This window comes from Centruroides sculpturatus, unplaced genomic scaffold, assembly GCF_000671375.1.
Source record: "Centruroides sculpturatus isolate CEXI.00-Female unplaced genomic scaffold, Cexi_2.0 scaffold836, whole genome shotgun sequence".
In the NCBI taxonomy this organism is placed as follows: domain Eukaryota; kingdom Metazoa; phylum Arthropoda; class Arachnida; order Scorpiones; family Buthidae; genus Centruroides; species Centruroides sculpturatus.
Window position 1 is genome coordinate 270,167 of NW_019385265.1, and position 18,988 is coordinate 289,154.

Below are 18,988 nucleotides of genomic sequence, written 5' to 3' on the forward strand. Positions count from 1 at the left end.
GAGGTAGAATTACAACTGAAACAACACCTCAGGTAATTATTACTATAAATTTTGGAGATTATCTAATTAATATATTAACTTAATTTATTATTATTTTTAAGTTTACTAAGTTTTATTTATTAGATTTTAAGAAGAGATGATACAGGCTGGAGATTAGTCCATAAAAAGTTGTACTTATATGAGATTTTATGAGCACATGTTAAAAGTGAGTATCGTGCTATATTGTTATTTTATTAACATGTAAGATATATGATGTTATAAAGTAAAATATTATACAATTATTAATATATTAGGTTTTCCGTATTAATGTTGGAAAATGTATTTGTGGTGTTTTTAATGGCTGTATTTTAAAATCTTTCCAATGTTACCCGTTATACACCGTGGTTTTAGAAGACAGAACCATAGGTATCGTATAAGTGTGACAAATTTTTAAGTATGATAATTTTATGTCAGTAAATATGAACTACACGAGAAGAATTTTGTCATGTTACTAATTGTGTTTTTTAATAATTTGTAGTATTGCACTGAAGAGGACTTAACATTTATATAAGTCCGAAATGCATATGTGGAAACAATAAAAGAAGTGTCTAACCTGAAAGCTGTAATGATAGTCTACCGAACTTAAAGGAAGACATTATAAGTATTCGGCTCCAAAAATGGTCGTCACGTTATTTGCTTCTTAATTGTGTTCTCATACCAAACAGGTACCAGGCTGTTTTCAAACATAGATATGGCTTTGTTTGTTTGTTCGATTTTTGTCTTGCTCCGTGAACTCTAAGATGATCTTTTTTTACAAAGTCCATTATGGGTTCGGCTAGGCTCACAACGGGCTGCCAAATGATGAAGGATGGGGGTCTGAAATATTCGGGACGAATCGACCCAAAAAATACCTAGCGTTTTTCGACCCGTAATATTATTTGTATGGATACGTCTTGGGAAGAAACTTTAACGAGCGTAGAGACAAAGCGCGCTTCTCAAACATTTTCAAGAAAATGGAAATTCCGAGAGACTTATGAGTAAGTTTGCAAAATACTGTATTTCATCGAAAACAGTGTGGTTCGGTGAGAGAGGGTTTGCTGAAAAGGCCCTATTAGTGCCCGAAGGACAGAAATCTTTCGTGTATTTGAAACTATCATTTTTTTTAAATATTTTCATTAAGATTGTATACTTAGGAAATTGTTTCTATATCTTTTTAAAACTCGAATAATCAATTATTTTTTATTTTTATTGTCATTATATATCCGAACTGATTATAATTTTATAATTATCGTGTATGACTTTAATGAAAAAGTTTCACAGCAAATAAATTTACGATGATTCGAAATAATAAAATACGTGAAAGATAAACAATTACAAGCACTTTTGAAAACTGAAGTCATCTAAACAACATTAGCGTAAACAGATCCGACGTAAAGCTCAAGTTAAAATTTAAAATGAATCATTACAAATTTTAATAAATTTTCACTTTTAATTAATAATATTTATATAATAGATTATATAACATATATAAATCACTAAGTCATTAGTTTACTGTGCAATTAAATTATTATATTTTTATATTTAGCATTTTTATTAACCTTTTCATTATCTGAGCCGAGCCTTTCACTTTCAATGTATATAATTCGATTATTTCTGCTAACATTTTATAAATTTCTACACTTTTTTAGGTTGGTTTAGAATTAATGTATGCAACTTTTATATTAAATGAAAGCAAATAAAAAAAAGTTTCGCTATCGAGATGACTTGTCTTTAAAATTGCTTATAATTGTTGATCTTTCATGTATGATTGATGGCCTTATGGCCGAGCAGCTAAGATGACAGCTTACCACTCTAGGGTCCCAGAATCGAATCGGGACGGACCAATCCCCTGAAAAATTTCTGGGATATTTCGAAAATTTGAACCATAGGAATTGTTCAGGAGGTTGGTCTGTCTGAAAGTGTTGGGCCTTGTCCCACAACACTTTGCTGTTCCATTGTGGGCTTGGTTGAATCCGTAATGGGCTTGCTAAAAAAGCCCTATTAGTGCCCACAGAACAGAAAAAGTTTTATAAAAAAGTCTTCTGTGTATTTTATTATTTCAAACTATCATTTTTGTAAAATATTTTCATTAAGATTGTATACTTAATAAAATTTAAAATAATTTCCTAATAGTTATATATTAATGTTCAGAGTACAGTCGACCCCCCCATTAACACTGTTGATAATTCCGTTTTATACGAATTCTATGTTGTACGAGTCACTTAGATTTTACAAATACGTGTGCCGGGCTGTGAACGGCTCACATATTTGTAAAATCTAAGTGACTCCTACAACATGGAATTTATATAAAACGGAATAATCAACAGTGTTATAGGGGGGTCGACTGTATATGCTTATGTGCTGATTCTTTTCAGAATGAAAAACGAATATTAGCAACATCATAAATTCGGATGAAAATTTAATGCAAAATCATTACAATTATTAATGATTAATTATTCTTATCACAATTAAATAATTAAATAATATAAAAAGTGGCATTTACTTTAAATAAATTTTTGAATTATATCTTATTTTTCGTCAAATTCCGTTAGGGTGCGCATAGATTGCCATGCTTTACAAACTGTACTTATTTATCGACTTTGGTGTTGTGTAGACACTACAATTACACGTTTAAAATCATTCATTTTTTAAATGCTATAAATATTCTATATTAACATTTATTTTAACCCGTATTACAATAGATGTAACATAAATTGTATCAAATGCCGTCTTCTGAATCCAAAGCGTTAATTCAAATTCGTTTCCGTTCGATAGCATTATGTACAGTTTGTTTACCTTTCTTTTCTTTTATATTTTGTGTCATTTGGTCTTTAATTTTTAACTTTAGACAAGTAACTTCCACTCATTGTCAGGTAAGACTCTCTTATTTCAATTTTAATACATTTTTAATTTTTTTTTTCCTGGGGTGTGTCGTGCTCGAGTATTTGTATGTATCACTGTGAAACAATTAATCAATCATTTTAATAACATAGATTCAGGCGTGTAACGAGGAGGATTTATATTAATTAAAATCGTTTAAACCAAAATTAAATGCTTATTTATTGACTATTTTATAAAAAGAAATTTAAAATATTTTTTTATTAAAAAATAAAATTGCATATTCTATGAAAATATTCAATTTAATGATTGATATATTGATGAAGCATGCAAGATATATGAAAAGGTCGTAATCTGTGATATTGATGTTGAATTATATTTTGTAAAACAGCTGGCCATAATATAGTTGTTCTTATATAACCAATTTAATATGGAATGCTAAAGAACTAAGAAATTAAATAAATATTTGCTTTTTACTTTTAATTTGGAACCTGTTTATTTCCTGTACTGGATTTTAATTTTAGTAAGAAGTCAGTTTTTATTCAACAAATTTTTTGAAGTATGCTAATATTTGTAAATTATTCTGTAATCATAATTAGGTTAGCATTTTCATTAGCATTCTCTGTTTGGAATATAAGTTTTCATGTATTCTAATTTCTCAGATTAAGAATGTCTTTTCAAACTAAAGTTGGATTAGGATTTACTCTGAGAATTTTAAAACTCCCAGGGCTGGCACAAGAGTATCTGATGCCCATAGGCAAAGAAAATTTAAGTGCCCCTATAGATTATATATATACACACACATACACAATCTCTCTTTCTCTCTGTGTGTGTGTTATACTCATACAGTTGCACACATACATAAACCTACACATGTGGATATTTATAAAAAAACTGGCATCCCATTAGACCTAGATTCACTAATGGTAAAACTGGTCCTGAAAACTCCAGATATTTGAATGTTGCTAATGGATATGATGTGAAATTTGATTGTATTTTTGATGGCTTAATTCATTTACTCTTCAATAAAATAGTTTTTCTAGAATATAAATTCAATTATTTATCAATTCTATAATAAAAATAAGAAGTCAGAGCTTGCATTCTTCAAAATTACCTTTTTTTTGATAACTGAATTGATAACTAAGTATACATCAAACAAAACTTTTACCATCCAGTAAATAATTTTAATGTAAAATTCGACAAATATTTTTGATTTTCTGTTGACCTGATGCAGATCTTGTGTAAGATCAAAAATGTTTGTTGTGTGGTATGAATGGTAAAGGTTTTGTTTGATATACTTGCAGTATATCAAACAAATTCAACTTTCATTATTTAAGTATTTATTACAATCAGTGAACTCAGATTACTTCTAAGAAGTCTTCCCAATAACTGAACTAATCCTCAGAAAAATCAAATATAGTCTCACTAAATATTTGCATCATATTGGCTTATATAAATGCATAGTCACTAAGCTTAATATTCTTGTTCTAAACTATCTTATGAAAACATATTTCTATATTTTCTGTTAGAATTTAAGTTGATTACTATATTAACTTATTTTTATTTATGGGAAATTAACAAAGTTTCAGTACATAGTCATAGGCAGTTCTTAGATCCTAGGAAGTTTAAAATTGATTCAATAAGATTACCAATAAACTTTATATAAATTCAAAAAATCTTTTATTATTATGAAACCAGATTGTTTGAAAGTTTCATTATAAAATCTGTATCATCTAACTTTAAAAAATAAAATGAATGAAATCTTTATACTTATTTAATCTTTCCAACTTTATAATAAAATATGGACTCTGAAAACATACAAAATTGAGTAATATATCTGATTTAAATTATATCATAAAAAAAAAAGTAAGGCGAGGAAGTTTTCATTTAATCTAGTCCACATTTAGAATACAGTATGGTCTTGTTTTATGCAGAAGGATGCTTATCAGCAAGTACCACTGGAATGAAGTTACAGAAAGTAATGTTTTACAAGTAGTCTCAGATTACCTAGCTATTTACACAAGAATTTACAATAAATAGAAAAACATTAACTCCCCTTTGGGTGCATAGAGTATTGTGACTTCATTTTGCACACGTGTATTTGCAGGATGCGTAATGAAATTAATGCAATTTTTATATTTTTATAGATATACAGTATATGCTTGACTATGATTATATCTTTGATTTCTACACTTTCTCTACTATCTAACAGTATAAAATACTTGTGTGTTTAAAAAAATGATATTTTCATTTATATTCTCTGAAATTTGATCTGTAAATGCAAAAAACTACTTATCAAATTTCAATTCACTATAAATCATTTCAACTTTCACTTATTGACATCAGGTTAAATTTCACAGGATTGTGTTATCTTTCAACTTCAGGGTAGTAAAGCTTTGTTTATTTTCTCCTACAAAAGTAATGAAAGTAATAGACTCTCTGCTGGTCCCCACTGTAAAGGACAACAAACTGCTAATCATTTTATTACTTTGTTTTCCAAAACTCCCTTCTCTGTCAGTAGTGGATCAAATGACAAACAAATTGTTTTCTTTTAGATTTAACAACTAGTATTGCTAGTAATGAATTCTATAATTTTATTTTTAATAATTTAAAAAATAATTATTTATTAATTATTTATTAAAAAATAATTTAGAATTACCAAATAAATGTTTGGGTCACAATTACTAAATAGTATTGCTATGTAATACTATTTAGTTAGAACATAAATTTAATTGTTGCAAAATTGGAAGTATTAAATTTCTTATCACATTCTGATGGAAGAAAGCAGGGTGATAACAACAAAGCAAGAAAATAATGTCAAAAATAGCTGCAATGACTTATTTAAAATGAATTGGGATTGGTCCAGTCATTGAAACCAGGAGAAAAAGATAGAAATGTGTAGCATTGTGGTAAGGTTTAAAATATTCTACATTGTTATTTTATTGAATCATATTTGTTATGTGCAACAGTCAAGAGTACAGTGCTCTAATGCTGCAAGAGAATTTGCTGCAGGTGTTGATTAAAAGTAGCCTTAGCCCAAATAGGAGATGCATATAACAGGATGGGCTTGATAGCCCCCAGATAAATGTGATGGGCTGCATTGATGCCGATCCCCAGATGTTCTGAGAGATGCTAGGGAGGATATTGGTCACCTGGGTAGCTCTGGCACAGACATTGTTTACATGTTTCTTTCAAGCAACTGTCTCTTTCATATTCTTTTTTAGGTAGTTTATATCCTTAACCTTGGTATTCTTATGTCGTTGATGGTGATGCATGGAGTTTTCTGCAGAGGTGTTTTCTTAGAGAATATTATATATTTGCACTTGTCAAGGTTGATTGAAAATTCACGATCCCTCCTCTGGGGAAAAGATATGGCAAAGCAGCTGATTACATTTAATTGGGAAGTGTCACAATCATATCAACATAGCCTTGTATCAAATAGTTACTACTAGTGTTTAGTGATGCAAGCAAGTTATTGTATAGGGCTATCCATAGACCTAGGCCTGTTATGGAACCCTGAGGGTAGCCCTTCAAAACAGGATGGATGTGGATGGTGTTATTGCTATAATAACCAACCTGTCTTTCATCCACAAAGCTGCTCATAAGGTTGAAAAGGTTCTGCAGACACTCATAGTATCGTAGTTGTTGTAGAGTTGCTGGCCACCAGAGATTGTCAAAGGATGGAAAGGGATCTTTTAGAAGACACATTCAAAAAATTGTCTTCTTTAAGTAAAATAAGTAGAGTGTATTAACTTTTATCAATTTATTATATGAAGGAAAAGAATAATAATTTCCTACTGATTTATTAATGCTGAAAGACAGTGATCTTAAACTTTTATCTGATAAAAATCTGGCATGACAAAATAATAATTTCTTTCATATTCCAGTGAATAACCGGTAGTTAATATGATGGATATTTTTAATATTTATTGAGCATATCAAAAAGAAATCGGTATAAGATATATTTTTCCAATGACAATTAACAATAATTTTATATTTACATAAGTATGAAATGATAGTTAATAATTACCTCAACAACAATATATTATCATTATATTAATAAGATCTCATTTAGTGATATCTTGTTCAATGCTGTTTGCAAATGCTTGATAAAATGATAATTTCCAGAAATTGATAATTGCAGTATTAGTTTTTGGAAATTGTAATAGTTTGGAAAAATTTCCAAAACTATTCAACTTTGGATGCTAATACAATAATTCTGGAACTCCTGAAGACTTATGGTTGGAGTCTTAGCAACAATGATCTACATAGCAAGGTATCTAGACAGCTTTTGATTATGATGTATAAATAGAATTTATTGTATAAACTTATTTAGCAATAGTATTACAATAAGATCACACAGATTATGGAACACTTTGTAGAAAATGATCCAGATTATACATTGATACCAAGAACATCCTCATTAATGGTAATGGTAGAAGAAATGATAACCTATTCTTGATGAATACATTGCTAAGATGCTGACAAGCTTAGTCAGATCCTTCATCTAAAATGCAAAATTATAAAAACATAACAATATCATTAGATATACATGCTATATATAAATTTAAGTAAAAATTCAACATTATTCTGTTTGTTTATATTTAACCTATTGCTATTCACATATTGCTAAAATGATCCCATTTAGCATTGTTTTCTTTATCTCTAAGTTCTAAGCATTAAGCAGTATCTTACATTATAACATATAATATCAAAAAGGTATATTTATATATAATTTTAAAAAACTTTAAAAAAAGTCACTTTAAAATAATGAATATAATAAAAATTACTCTGATCTTTTCAATGTTTTTTTTTTTATTATTATTGAAAAGATGTACTCACACCATGTGCATTTTGAACTGTATCAATTAACAGTTTCTCTTCAGTGGTAGGAATATATTAATACAATAATAACATGAATGCTCTAGTATACAAGAGTACTGAGATACAATTTAGTCATGTGCTGGTGGCCATTTTATCATCATACTAACCAGTGAAAATTTATATACTTTCATTTACATTCAGTTTATTTTTAGTATTAATGATTATTAAATGTTCTTTAAATTTTCTTTTATAAATATTTTTTCTCCTATCCACTATTTTAATTTCTGAAGTATCTATATTACAATTATTCTCATTTATGTGTGTCAACCATGGTGAATTTACATATTTCAATCTAATTCCCACTAAATGTTCTTTAATTCTTTTTTCCAATTTTCTTCCTGTTTCTCCTATATATATTTTTGATTTGTGACATGTACATTTTATATTGTAAATGATTGCTGTTTCTTGTAAGATATCAATTTTTTTTATTTATTTATATTTATTATTTTACTTAATTTATTTTTCATAGTTGGCACCAAAATTATTTGTTTTTCTTTAAGTTTTTTAGCACATTTTTCAAAAATGTTTGTAATATATGGAAAAGCAAAATAACTTACTTTTCCTTTTTTGTTTTTTACATTATATCAGTAGTAAAAATATTCTGTCTCCCATTTTTTAAATAAATTATATAGGTAATCATTTAATATTAATTTATGTCTTACTTTATTGATTTCTTTGTGAAGAAATCAAGACAGTGAGACATAAATTTATATTAAATGATTACTCATATAATTGTAAAATTTAAGGACTTTTTGAATGTATAACAAAGATTCTGAAGTTTATTTTATAAACTAGCTTCTATATTTGTCATTAAAACATAGTAATTATTAGCGAGGTTGCAGCCGAAGTTTTCATCTGTAAAATGTGAACGTCAAACGTCGAGCACTCCTGTCTTGTAAGCGGCAGTCGACATTCACATTTTACAGATGAAAACTTCGGCTGCAACCTCGCTACTATCAAAATTTTATTTGTTATTTTTTGAATTGTTGTTCTTAATTTTGGATAAATGTGCATTCAGTTTTTTTTTATTCTTTGTCTATACATTCTGCATACCATTTATAAAAAGCCAATATTTAAACAGAAATTTTCAATTATAAAAATACAGCAATTACTTTACTTAATACAACTAACTAGGCATAAAATCTTTATTTATATCAAATTTCATGATTTTAATTTCAAATTCTTTACTTTTGCTAATTATGTTCAATTTTTATTTTTGCTGTAATTATATTATATTATTATATTATATTAACAATTTTAAATTTTTCTAGGTATCAAATTATTTACCATCTATAAGTGCTGCTATTGGAGGTTATACTCCTCAGAGATATGTTTGGCGAATTGGTATTGGATTACATGCTGCACCACGATATATTGTAATGTTTATGTATTATAGTTACTACAGCAACTTAATTTTAAATGAAGTGATATGGCAAAGATTAGTTACTCTTGCCTGTATATTAAATGGAATAGAAATTACTTGCTTAATAGGATTGACATATGTGTCATCGTCTGAAAATTATCGTAAGTATTTCATATAAAGTATTCTTTATATATATGTATAGTTCTAAATTAATCTTTTTTAAAGTGTGGTATGAACACAGCCTAGCTTAGGGTGTGTAAAAAATATTGATCTAGAAAAAAGTTAAAACGTTGAGTATAAATTTTATTTAAAAAACGAAAAAATATTACTACCCTAAAATCTTGGCTGTAGGCTATCTTGGTGTATAAGCTGCAAAAGCAAACATTATAAAGAAATGCTGACTTTTTGTGGATAAGATACTCATATAACCAAGATTTTAGGGTACAGCTCCAAAATAAAAACAGTAGGAAAGGAATAGCATCAGGAATCAGATTATTTATGTAAATCTCACTGTTCTGTGTAGTAGAATTAATTATATGCCATTGTGTTGATCATTTTTGCCAATTTTCACCAATGCTTTAAAATTATTATTACCAATATATCACAGAAAAACAAAATATGATCAAAATATGCATACTTAATTTTTACCTCATATTAATTAAAATTTTTAAAACAAAAATGTGATGACTTTTTAGCTATTTTCAACAAGAATTTGGTGATTTTTGGCTGCTTTTGACAACTGTTCATTGAAAATACCTGGCAACTCTATATCTTTACATGTATAGTCAGTCTGTTATAATGCTTAGATTTTTCACATATTAGTTGCCCTTGTGCATAGACTACAGGCAATGAATTTTATGAATATAACTTTAGACTTGTATAGCCTATAGCAAAGTTTAAAGTTATTACCAGAAAAGTTGAGACTTAATGTTCCTTTTGTTATGATGAGAGACTTCTCAATATTAATTTTTTTTGAAAAACAAATAAGTAATAGATTATATGTTGAACCAGGTTTGAGGATCAAATTGACTTATTTTCTTTTAATTTAAAGTTATTGTCTGATGAAAAACAGATCATACCTCTCATTAAAAAAATTATTAATTTCTTAATAAAACATTTATAAATATCCTTATTTATTTAATCTTTAAGTATAATTCCTTTTTTATTTATTTTGTTTGTATCACAGAATACTTATTTCCTTTATCTCCAAAGCCATAATGATAGAATCCTTACTTCCTGATCATCATCTATTAGCAAATCATCTATTTCTGTATCTGAAGTGAATCTGAAAAAACACTTTTGGAAAAATTGATCTTTAACAAGAAAAGTTTAAGAAAAACTGCTCTAATTAATAATTGTTATATCAATGAATACATTTAGGTTAATTAATTACAGTACAATTATTTTTTAGGGATAAGTAACAAAGTATTTCTTGTTGATAATTATATATCATCAAGCTTTCTTCAAGTTAAAATTTCTTATTAAGAAATTATGAATACTTTTTGCTTGTTTCACTAGAAGCCCTCAGATCTTTAAAACTAAAAATATACTTATATATGTATGTATATTTAAAGAAACATGAAAGTTTTAGTATATTGCAATGACTTGTGATGATAATCATGATTTTCAATAAAATAACTTTATACGTAATTATTAATAAGTAATCAGTTATTTATTTTAAAATGATTTTTAATTTTATGCACAGTAACTACAACTTCTGTATATTAAGTTTCAAAACACCTTTCTTTTTTCTAGCAAATTTTTAAATTAAATGTTAGTTTATTTGATTTAATTAAAAATTTTTCTAGAAAAAAAAGAAAGGTGTTTTGAAACTTGATTTTTAATTTGTTGTTGTTATTTACATAGATACAGTAGACCCCCTATAATACGGTAGATACGTTCTGTTTTATATGAATTCGTGTTTTATGATCACTTAAATACATGAGCCAATCACAGCCTGCCGTGTGTGCAGTTTAGGGACTACGGCTGTTTGAAAGGTTTTCTTCCATAAAATTAATCGATTCTAGACTAATTTGACTCAACATTTCCAAAACATGTGTAAGATAGCAGAAATTCTTATATTAGAAATAGTCTTTAACATTTCGCGAATTACGCAACAATTGTTGTTCTTAGCTACCTGAGAAAGTCTCCCGTTACATTTTCTCGAAAGCAACATGACGCTTTCTTGTAAACTATTAACCTCTGCATGGCTGAAATCGCCCGTGAATATCACCAGAGACGGCCGGAAAGAGTTAGTCGCCGTTTTAGTCCTCGGAGAGGAAAGAAGTTGTCCTCCCTTCAATCATCGTCCATCTAATCGTCATCGAATTAATCGTCGCCCATAGGATAACCTTTTTGTGTGTGTGTGTGTGTGTGTGTGTTAGTGCACTATCGCCTGAATAACTAAAAATACCCAACAGAACTGGATACCTCCTGAAAAAACCCATAAGAAGATCTTGTTCTCCAATTCAACAAGACCCAACCGGGATATCTATTACCAAAGGTATTTATAACCCCGCGAATCGTATGTGAACTCTCTCTCTCCGTGACAACACTTTATCCAATAGATTTTTAAATAAACCATTGTTAATTGTTAAGTGTGTCTGAGTCACTTCCAATGTTGTCTCTCGAATCGACATTACGAATCCGTCTGACCACGTACGGGACCACTCACACGACGGCGTGATGTAATTGCCGTCTCGGGCAATTACATCACGCCAGGGTGGTGTCAATCCTGACAGGGTACCAAGGAGGTGCCGACCGAAAGGTCACACATGTATAATTTTTTGGGAATACAGTAATCCATATAAACTATGCTATAAACAAAAAATTGTAGGATTACTTACCGAGCGTGCACCGTTCGACTATGTCATTGCTTAAGCTTGTTTTCATCATGGAGCTTGTTGTCAAATGGTGCTCACGTGCTTCCTGATAAATTATTTTTTTTTGCGAAAAATTCGCTGAACTTTGGAGACATCATTAATATAAATATAATTTTTATGGACGTTAAATAATAAATTTTTTTTAGTAGGTCTGCTGCTTGTTTAAACTCAACGGTTTGTGCAATATCGCTAGATTCGACCAATCCTGTCATGACACGAGTCGGCGATGATGTTTCACCATATTGTACAAGTTTCTTTTAGCGTGTTTATACGAATACGATCACAGTTTTTTCGCTGTTATATATGAATCTGTATTATATGAACCCGTTTTATAGGGGGGTCTACTGTATCTTAAAATAAAATATTATTGGATAAATACAGTCATCTTTTCACTTTCAATATTCTAGAATAAACTAAACTGTATTTCAGAATATTGAAATATATGGAATATACTGTTTAAACTTGTGTTTTTAATTGGATACTTTTTTTCTTTGGTTTTAAGGAGAGTTTTAATTTTGATGGCCAAGCAGCCTACAATGAAAGGTCAGTCATCAAAAATTTGTATTTGTATCGGAACATTGAAAGTGAATAAATGGTGATTCCATTTTCAAGAGATTGTGTCTTCAATTTAATTTTTAAAAATATTGGATATTTGGAGATATGTTGAAAGTTCATCAAATCTAAATGAGATTCCAATGATATAGGAACTAAATTAATAGTTTAATTATTAAGTTAATAATTTATAGAAATTTTTTATTGTTATTATTCTGATTACTGATTATTCTGAACATTTTTTTCAGCTGCCCATGAAAAATTCTTTGTTACTTTTATGCTAAGTTCACTAACTTATATGTTCCTTTTGTGTTTATTGCCAAGAATTGCTTCTAAAGTCAAGATTGCTCCTATGGTAATATTGTTTGTTTACATTAACTTTAATTATGATTTGTTTAAAATATAAAAAATGAAGAATATTTTTTCAAATTAGTTATAGTTTTTGAATTTTGAATATATTAAAATTTATTTGTTGTAGATTGCATCTGTTTCAATGTTAATTTAAAAGATATTAAGTTATTTGAACTTATATTTATTTTTAAATGCTCTTTCATGCTGTTTTAAGATATTTATCCATCTAGAGACTTATACCAAGACTATATTGAATAAAATATAATACATGGTGTTTTAGAAATGTTTAACTAAATTTCACAGACTTAGAAGTAAAAACCTGAATAAAAAGTCAAGGGCTTTTTATTCATAGATTGAATATAAAGCTTAATTAACAAGTTATTAAACATTGAAGTGTTATTGTGTCATATCTGTTTTTTAAGTCTAATCAATATATCAGTAATATTGTTTTATATGTGAAAAGTACATTTCAAAGAAAACAAGGATTAATATTTCTTTACACATGACACATAGATGAAATTGCACTTATGGAGAAAAAAGTTACATGGCTTAAGTACCTGCACTCGCTGTAAATGGTAGAGATGCAATTGATGTTCATGAAGAATATTCCATAAACTTGAATGAGGGATGCCTTTAGTTCTAGCTATTTGTCTTATAGTTTTATAAGGATTCTCACTAATTCTAACAATAACTTACTTCATAAAAAGTATCCAGTGTTTAAGTGGTTCTTGCTCTTCCTCTGTTAATGGTGACTATTGAAATTGCCCCATTTCTCAAAGATGCTGATGAAAAGCTGAAAAGGTATTCTTAGCTGGATTAGTTAATTCAGGGCTTCTTAAACTATGGGTCGCGACCCCATTTGGGGTCGCTTAGCGAAATCTTGGGGTCGTGAGATTTGAATGCAAAATATTGAAAATAATTTGTGAGAGTTTGAAAATGGCACGCTTTGTGTCATAGGTTTCGTGAGTTGTGCTTCTGGTGTACAAAGACAACGATTCAGCAACACTGATTGTAGTGTGAACTGGTGTATTATTGTCGCTTTTCAGTGTATTCAGTTGTCTCTGTTCTATTGTAACATAAGAGAGAACTGTGGTAGTACACCATTATTGTTTTTGCAAATTTGTATGTATCTTTATTTTATATTTTTTGGGTTGCGAAAAAAATCACAATCATAAATGGGGTCGTGAATAAAAAAGTTTAAGAAGCCCTGAGTTAATTGAAGAAGTTTTAATTAAAAAGTCAGCTGTTTAATAAAGAAATTATGATTAGTAAACAAATTTAATTTCTTATGTATTAAATAGTTAAACATCACTTACTTCTAAATATCACTTATGGTAGCTGTTATTTCATTATGAATGTCTCTTTAATCTGACAAATTAAGTTTGGTAGACTATCAATACAGCTTTCAGGTTAGACACTTCTTTTATTGTTTTGACATATGCATTTCAGGCTTATATAAATGCTTAGTCCCTCTTCAGTGCAGTACTACAAATTATTAAAAAAACAACAGTTAGTGATTTGACAAAATTTCTTGCGTGTAGGTCATATTAAATAGTTAAAGTTTAAAAACAAATTATGCCACTATATTATTATGTTTAATAACTCATTAATTAAGCTTTAGGTCAAAAACTGACACTTTTTCTCTCTATAAGCTGTGAAATATTTCTGAAATATTCTGTGTCTTAATCCATACTGATAATAAGTATCTAGGATCTCAAATATCAAAATCTAAAACTCAATAGATATATATCAAAGCCAAACAATTGCCAGATTATATTGGGCAATCATTTGACTTTACTATATAACTGTGGGTAACTGAGTATGGTTATATCTAATTTAATAGTTCTAGAAACAAAGATCAGACAGGTCTGGTTAGTTTAACTGACAATGTGACTGCACATTAAGCAGGAGTCTGCTTCAGGCCAATTCTTTTCTTCCAGAACCTTTCAAATTAATTATTAAATTTAGAAAGAGATGGTAACTAATACCTACCTCTAGTGCCAAATTACTTAGCATTTGATTATTAATAATAGTAATATAGCCTGATTATAATCTGACAATCATTTGGCTTTAATCTAGAATCTCTGCTTGCCTGTCTACTTATTATATTAAAGAAGTAGCACAACAAAATTTTTTAAGTTAAAAAAAGCATTCAAATTGTATTTTTGATTGTTTTACTTTTTGGGATGTTAAGAAGGCCAAAGATTATAAACATTCTTATAAATTTAATAATTTTTTAACTTTTTAAAATTTTTATTAATATTTAAAATGAATTTTCATATTTATTGAATCATATCATTGAGTATAAATTATAATTTTCTTGCAGGAGACAAAATCTCTTAACATAAAGACATATTTAGGAATGGTGAATGTAATATTTTTTCTAATGGCACTATATTTTTTCTTTCGTCATAATTGGTACTGTGAAGGAGGAGGTAAGCTTGTTACCTATATATTTATATTTATAGTATTTATATATAAGTGAATTTATGTTTTTAATGTATTTATTAACAGCAGAATATGTTTAAGACAATTATAATATTTAATAAGCTTTAAAAAATATAAAGACAGTGATACCTCTGTTTTCATCGATAAGCCATCCAAAAACAATCGGAGAAATCCGAAACTGATGAAAACCAAGGCAATTATTTTATTATTCAATACCATATGAATCAATGTAAATCCAATTAATTCATTCTAGACACTCCAAAATACATACCAAAAACACATTTTATAGAATAAATATAGTGTTTAATACTAAAAACAATAAGAAATTAATATAAAATGAATATAAAAGACTAATATAAAGAATAAATGAACATTTAACATGGCATTCGAAGGGTTGGATTCTGGAATCTTTCTTTGGTCCCATGATGGAGCTAAAAGGAAAGGAAAGTAATGGAATTGGCTAGATGTGCGGGGTAATGCTCTCACAACAAGAAACAATGACACACTGAGCAGGAAAATGCTTGGGCCACCCTTTGTTTTTGAAAAATTAGCAACGAGCTTATGTGTACACACCAACAAAATCTGAGGCAACTGATGAAAACCAAAACAAATTTTTCATGGAAAAAATCGACAAAAACTGAAACCAACAATAACCAAAGTCGACAAAACCTGTCTTACTGTATATTTTATACAGAGATAGATTCAAATACCTCAACTTTCTTTTCAATTAAGAATTATGAAGTACTAATCTTCATTTCCAACTTTAATTACTGCACAACATGTATTTAAATATAAACAAATTTAAATAATTTTTTTTGTTTATTATCATCAAAATTTTTATATCTTTTGTTTACTTTGTATTTAAATAATTTTCATTTAAGCACAAGGATTTACTCGTAATTATTAAATTAATTATTTTTATTTTACATATAAGATGAACATATATATTATCAATGTTTTGTAGAATGTCATGACTTAAAGGCCTCACTTTTATTTGATATTACATCAGTAAAATGTAAATAGAGTTTAGGTTATATCCATCCATTGTAAAGAAAAAGTTCCCAGATTAATTTGTTTTTCAAAGTTTTAGTTGTTATTAAAACACAATATTATCCAAATCATTAATGTGAAAAAAATAATAAAATTACCTTTGATTTTTGTTTGCAAAATATTGATGTTATTTTAATAAGGTAATTTTGTTTTAATTGAAATGGGCCATAAAGCCATTTGCAATAATGGTGTATTTTTCATATTTCAAGAAGAATGTTAAAAGAAAGTAACAGCATTCTCAAGCAAAGAAAACTGTACTTAATGTTTATATGTTTATGGAAACTACTAGATACATATAAACAAATCAGTTAGTGAAATCAATATAACAACTGAATTTGGTATTTCAACAAGTATAATTTTCAGATTGAAGAAGGAATTTGAAAGAAAAGGCAATTTATTATCGTTGATCAAAAATATAAAAATATAAAACAATGTGATCGGTAAGATTTCTAAAAATATAATTTCTAAAAATAAAAATTATTCTCAGACAAAATAGACGAGTAAATTAAAACACTCTTTCCTAGACTGACTTCAAGTGATTTATATTAGCGGACAAATAGTAATCAACAAAGATACTTTACTTTAACCAGGGTTAATTCTTTTATTTTCATAATTTTCAAATCACTTTCCAAATGCATTTCGCCGTTACAGCCTCTTCAGTGGATTATCCAACAACTAGACACTTGTTACCTTTTATACAAATAAATTTTTCCCAGCATGCATCAATGTTTCGACCGACATTCTGATTCAACAAATTTGCATGTTCTATTATACAAAGGTGTTCTACCATGCATCTTTTAAACAAATTTTCCATTTTATACAATATTTTTACAGAACTTCTATTAACTTTACAATTATAATTAACACAATGTTGATACCATGGTGACTCTTGTCTTTTTAGATGAATCGCTGCCTTGTGTTCTTTTAGGCGTGTCTTGAGCTTCCGTCCCGTTTCTCCAACATATGATTTCGCTTGTAAACAATCACATGATACCTTGTAAACCACTCCTGCGACGTCAAGCTGATTTCTTACTGTTTTTTGACCTTTAGTATTAATAATAATAATAATAATAATATTTGTCTGAGAATAATTTTTATTTTTATAAATTATATTTTTAGCAATTTATTATCACTGAAGAAGAAAATAAAACGAAGTGAAATTAGTGATTATTAATCCATATATAATGATTGTTTTAAAATGGTAATTCACATGAAAGTTTATAAGTATCTGTTTTGCTACTAAGTAAATAGAAAAAATATTGATGAGTAACAAGAAATGATAAAACTTAATCATTAGAAGTCATTCATGCTCATTGATATCAAATTGACAAAATTTTAGAAGCCAGTTCATTGTCCCAAGAATCCTATCCAACTGTTGTAAGCTGAATTAGATTGAATTAGCTTGGAGTCAAAAGATATGTACTGTACCTCATTCGAACTCAATCAGGAAAATTGCTGACACGAAAACACTTTGGAAGAAAGGATGAATGCTGTTTTGCCCAAGTATGGACAGACTGTATTTATCAAATATACAATATTGAAGAAAAATTCTGGGTGGTTGACTGCTCACTGGATCAAGAATAACCTTGTTTAATCATTAACATTACAGAAGATTCTACTAAGACAAGGAGCTGTCAGAAATCAAAAATTTTCCATAGACATTCAGCAGACTTGTCACCATTGAAAAGGCCCTTTTTAGGGCCGTAAATTTTGAACAAAGAGTGAACCAAATTGCTAGAAAATTAAGTTATTATTCAAAAATGATTTGTAAACTAAAAATTATAATTATATTCTAAAGACTATTAAATTTACATAAAATGTAAACATAGGCTTTTCCAAACAATAATAATTGCAATAAACAGTCACATACTTTGGCTAGTTATGAAATCCGAGATGAATTGTATAATTATATATAAAACCAAGCCTGAATTATATTAATCAAATGATAGAGCCAGATTAACTGTTGGGCTAGAATGCAGCTAAGTAATAATATAGATATTATATAATTTGGACTGAAGGTATGTAGCTATGTTGCCATCTTGTATTAAATTTAATTAGAAATAACTAAGTTAAATTATTCTGGAAGAAAAAATTGATCTGGAGCATGACTCAAACCTGCCATTTCTGTTCACTATGCAGATGCATTTCCAATTAATTTTCTATCTGGACCTCTGATATTTGCTTCCAAATACCAATTAATTTTGAGATATTGCCAAGTAAGTAGATATTATGAGTTTTGAGACACACTCACTCCAGATTGATCTTTTCTTTTAGAATAGTCTAAATTATTTCTAATTAAATTTAATACTAGATGACAATATAACTACTAACTTTTTAGCCCAAATTACATAATATTTATATAATTAATTAATTAATTAAATTAATAATAATTAATTAGCTGAATTATAGCCCAATAGTTAATCTGACTCTATCATTTGATTGTTAATATAGATTTTACTTTAAATTTGTTAAAAAAATTAGTTTATTCATTTTTAAAGTAAATTGATATTATATAACTAAATTTAACTTCTATTATTTGATACATCAGTATTTAAACAATATTTTGCTCTCAATATTCTTTTAGTTGTGTAAACTTTACTAA

General features: G+C 28.1%; 1 protein-coding gene across 1 annotated transcript in view; it reads left to right on the forward strand.

Moving 5' to 3' along the window:
• The first annotated feature begins 2,377 nt into the window (after positions 1-2,377).
• The window catches only part of LOC111636866 (post-GPI attachment to proteins factor 2-like), a 39,461-nt gene continuing 22,850 nt past the window's right edge, over positions 2,378-18,988 (forward strand). Inside the window, exons 1-4 of the mRNA XM_023382257.1 lie at positions 2,378-2,891; positions 9,012-9,264; positions 12,786-12,892; positions 15,215-15,323. Coding sequence (XP_023238025.1) covers positions 2,742-2,891; positions 9,012-9,264; positions 12,786-12,892; positions 15,215-15,323 — 619 coding nt within the window. The 5' untranslated portion in view covers positions 2,378-2,741. The remainder of the gene's footprint in view (positions 2,892-9,011; positions 9,265-12,785; positions 12,893-15,214; positions 15,324-18,988) is intronic.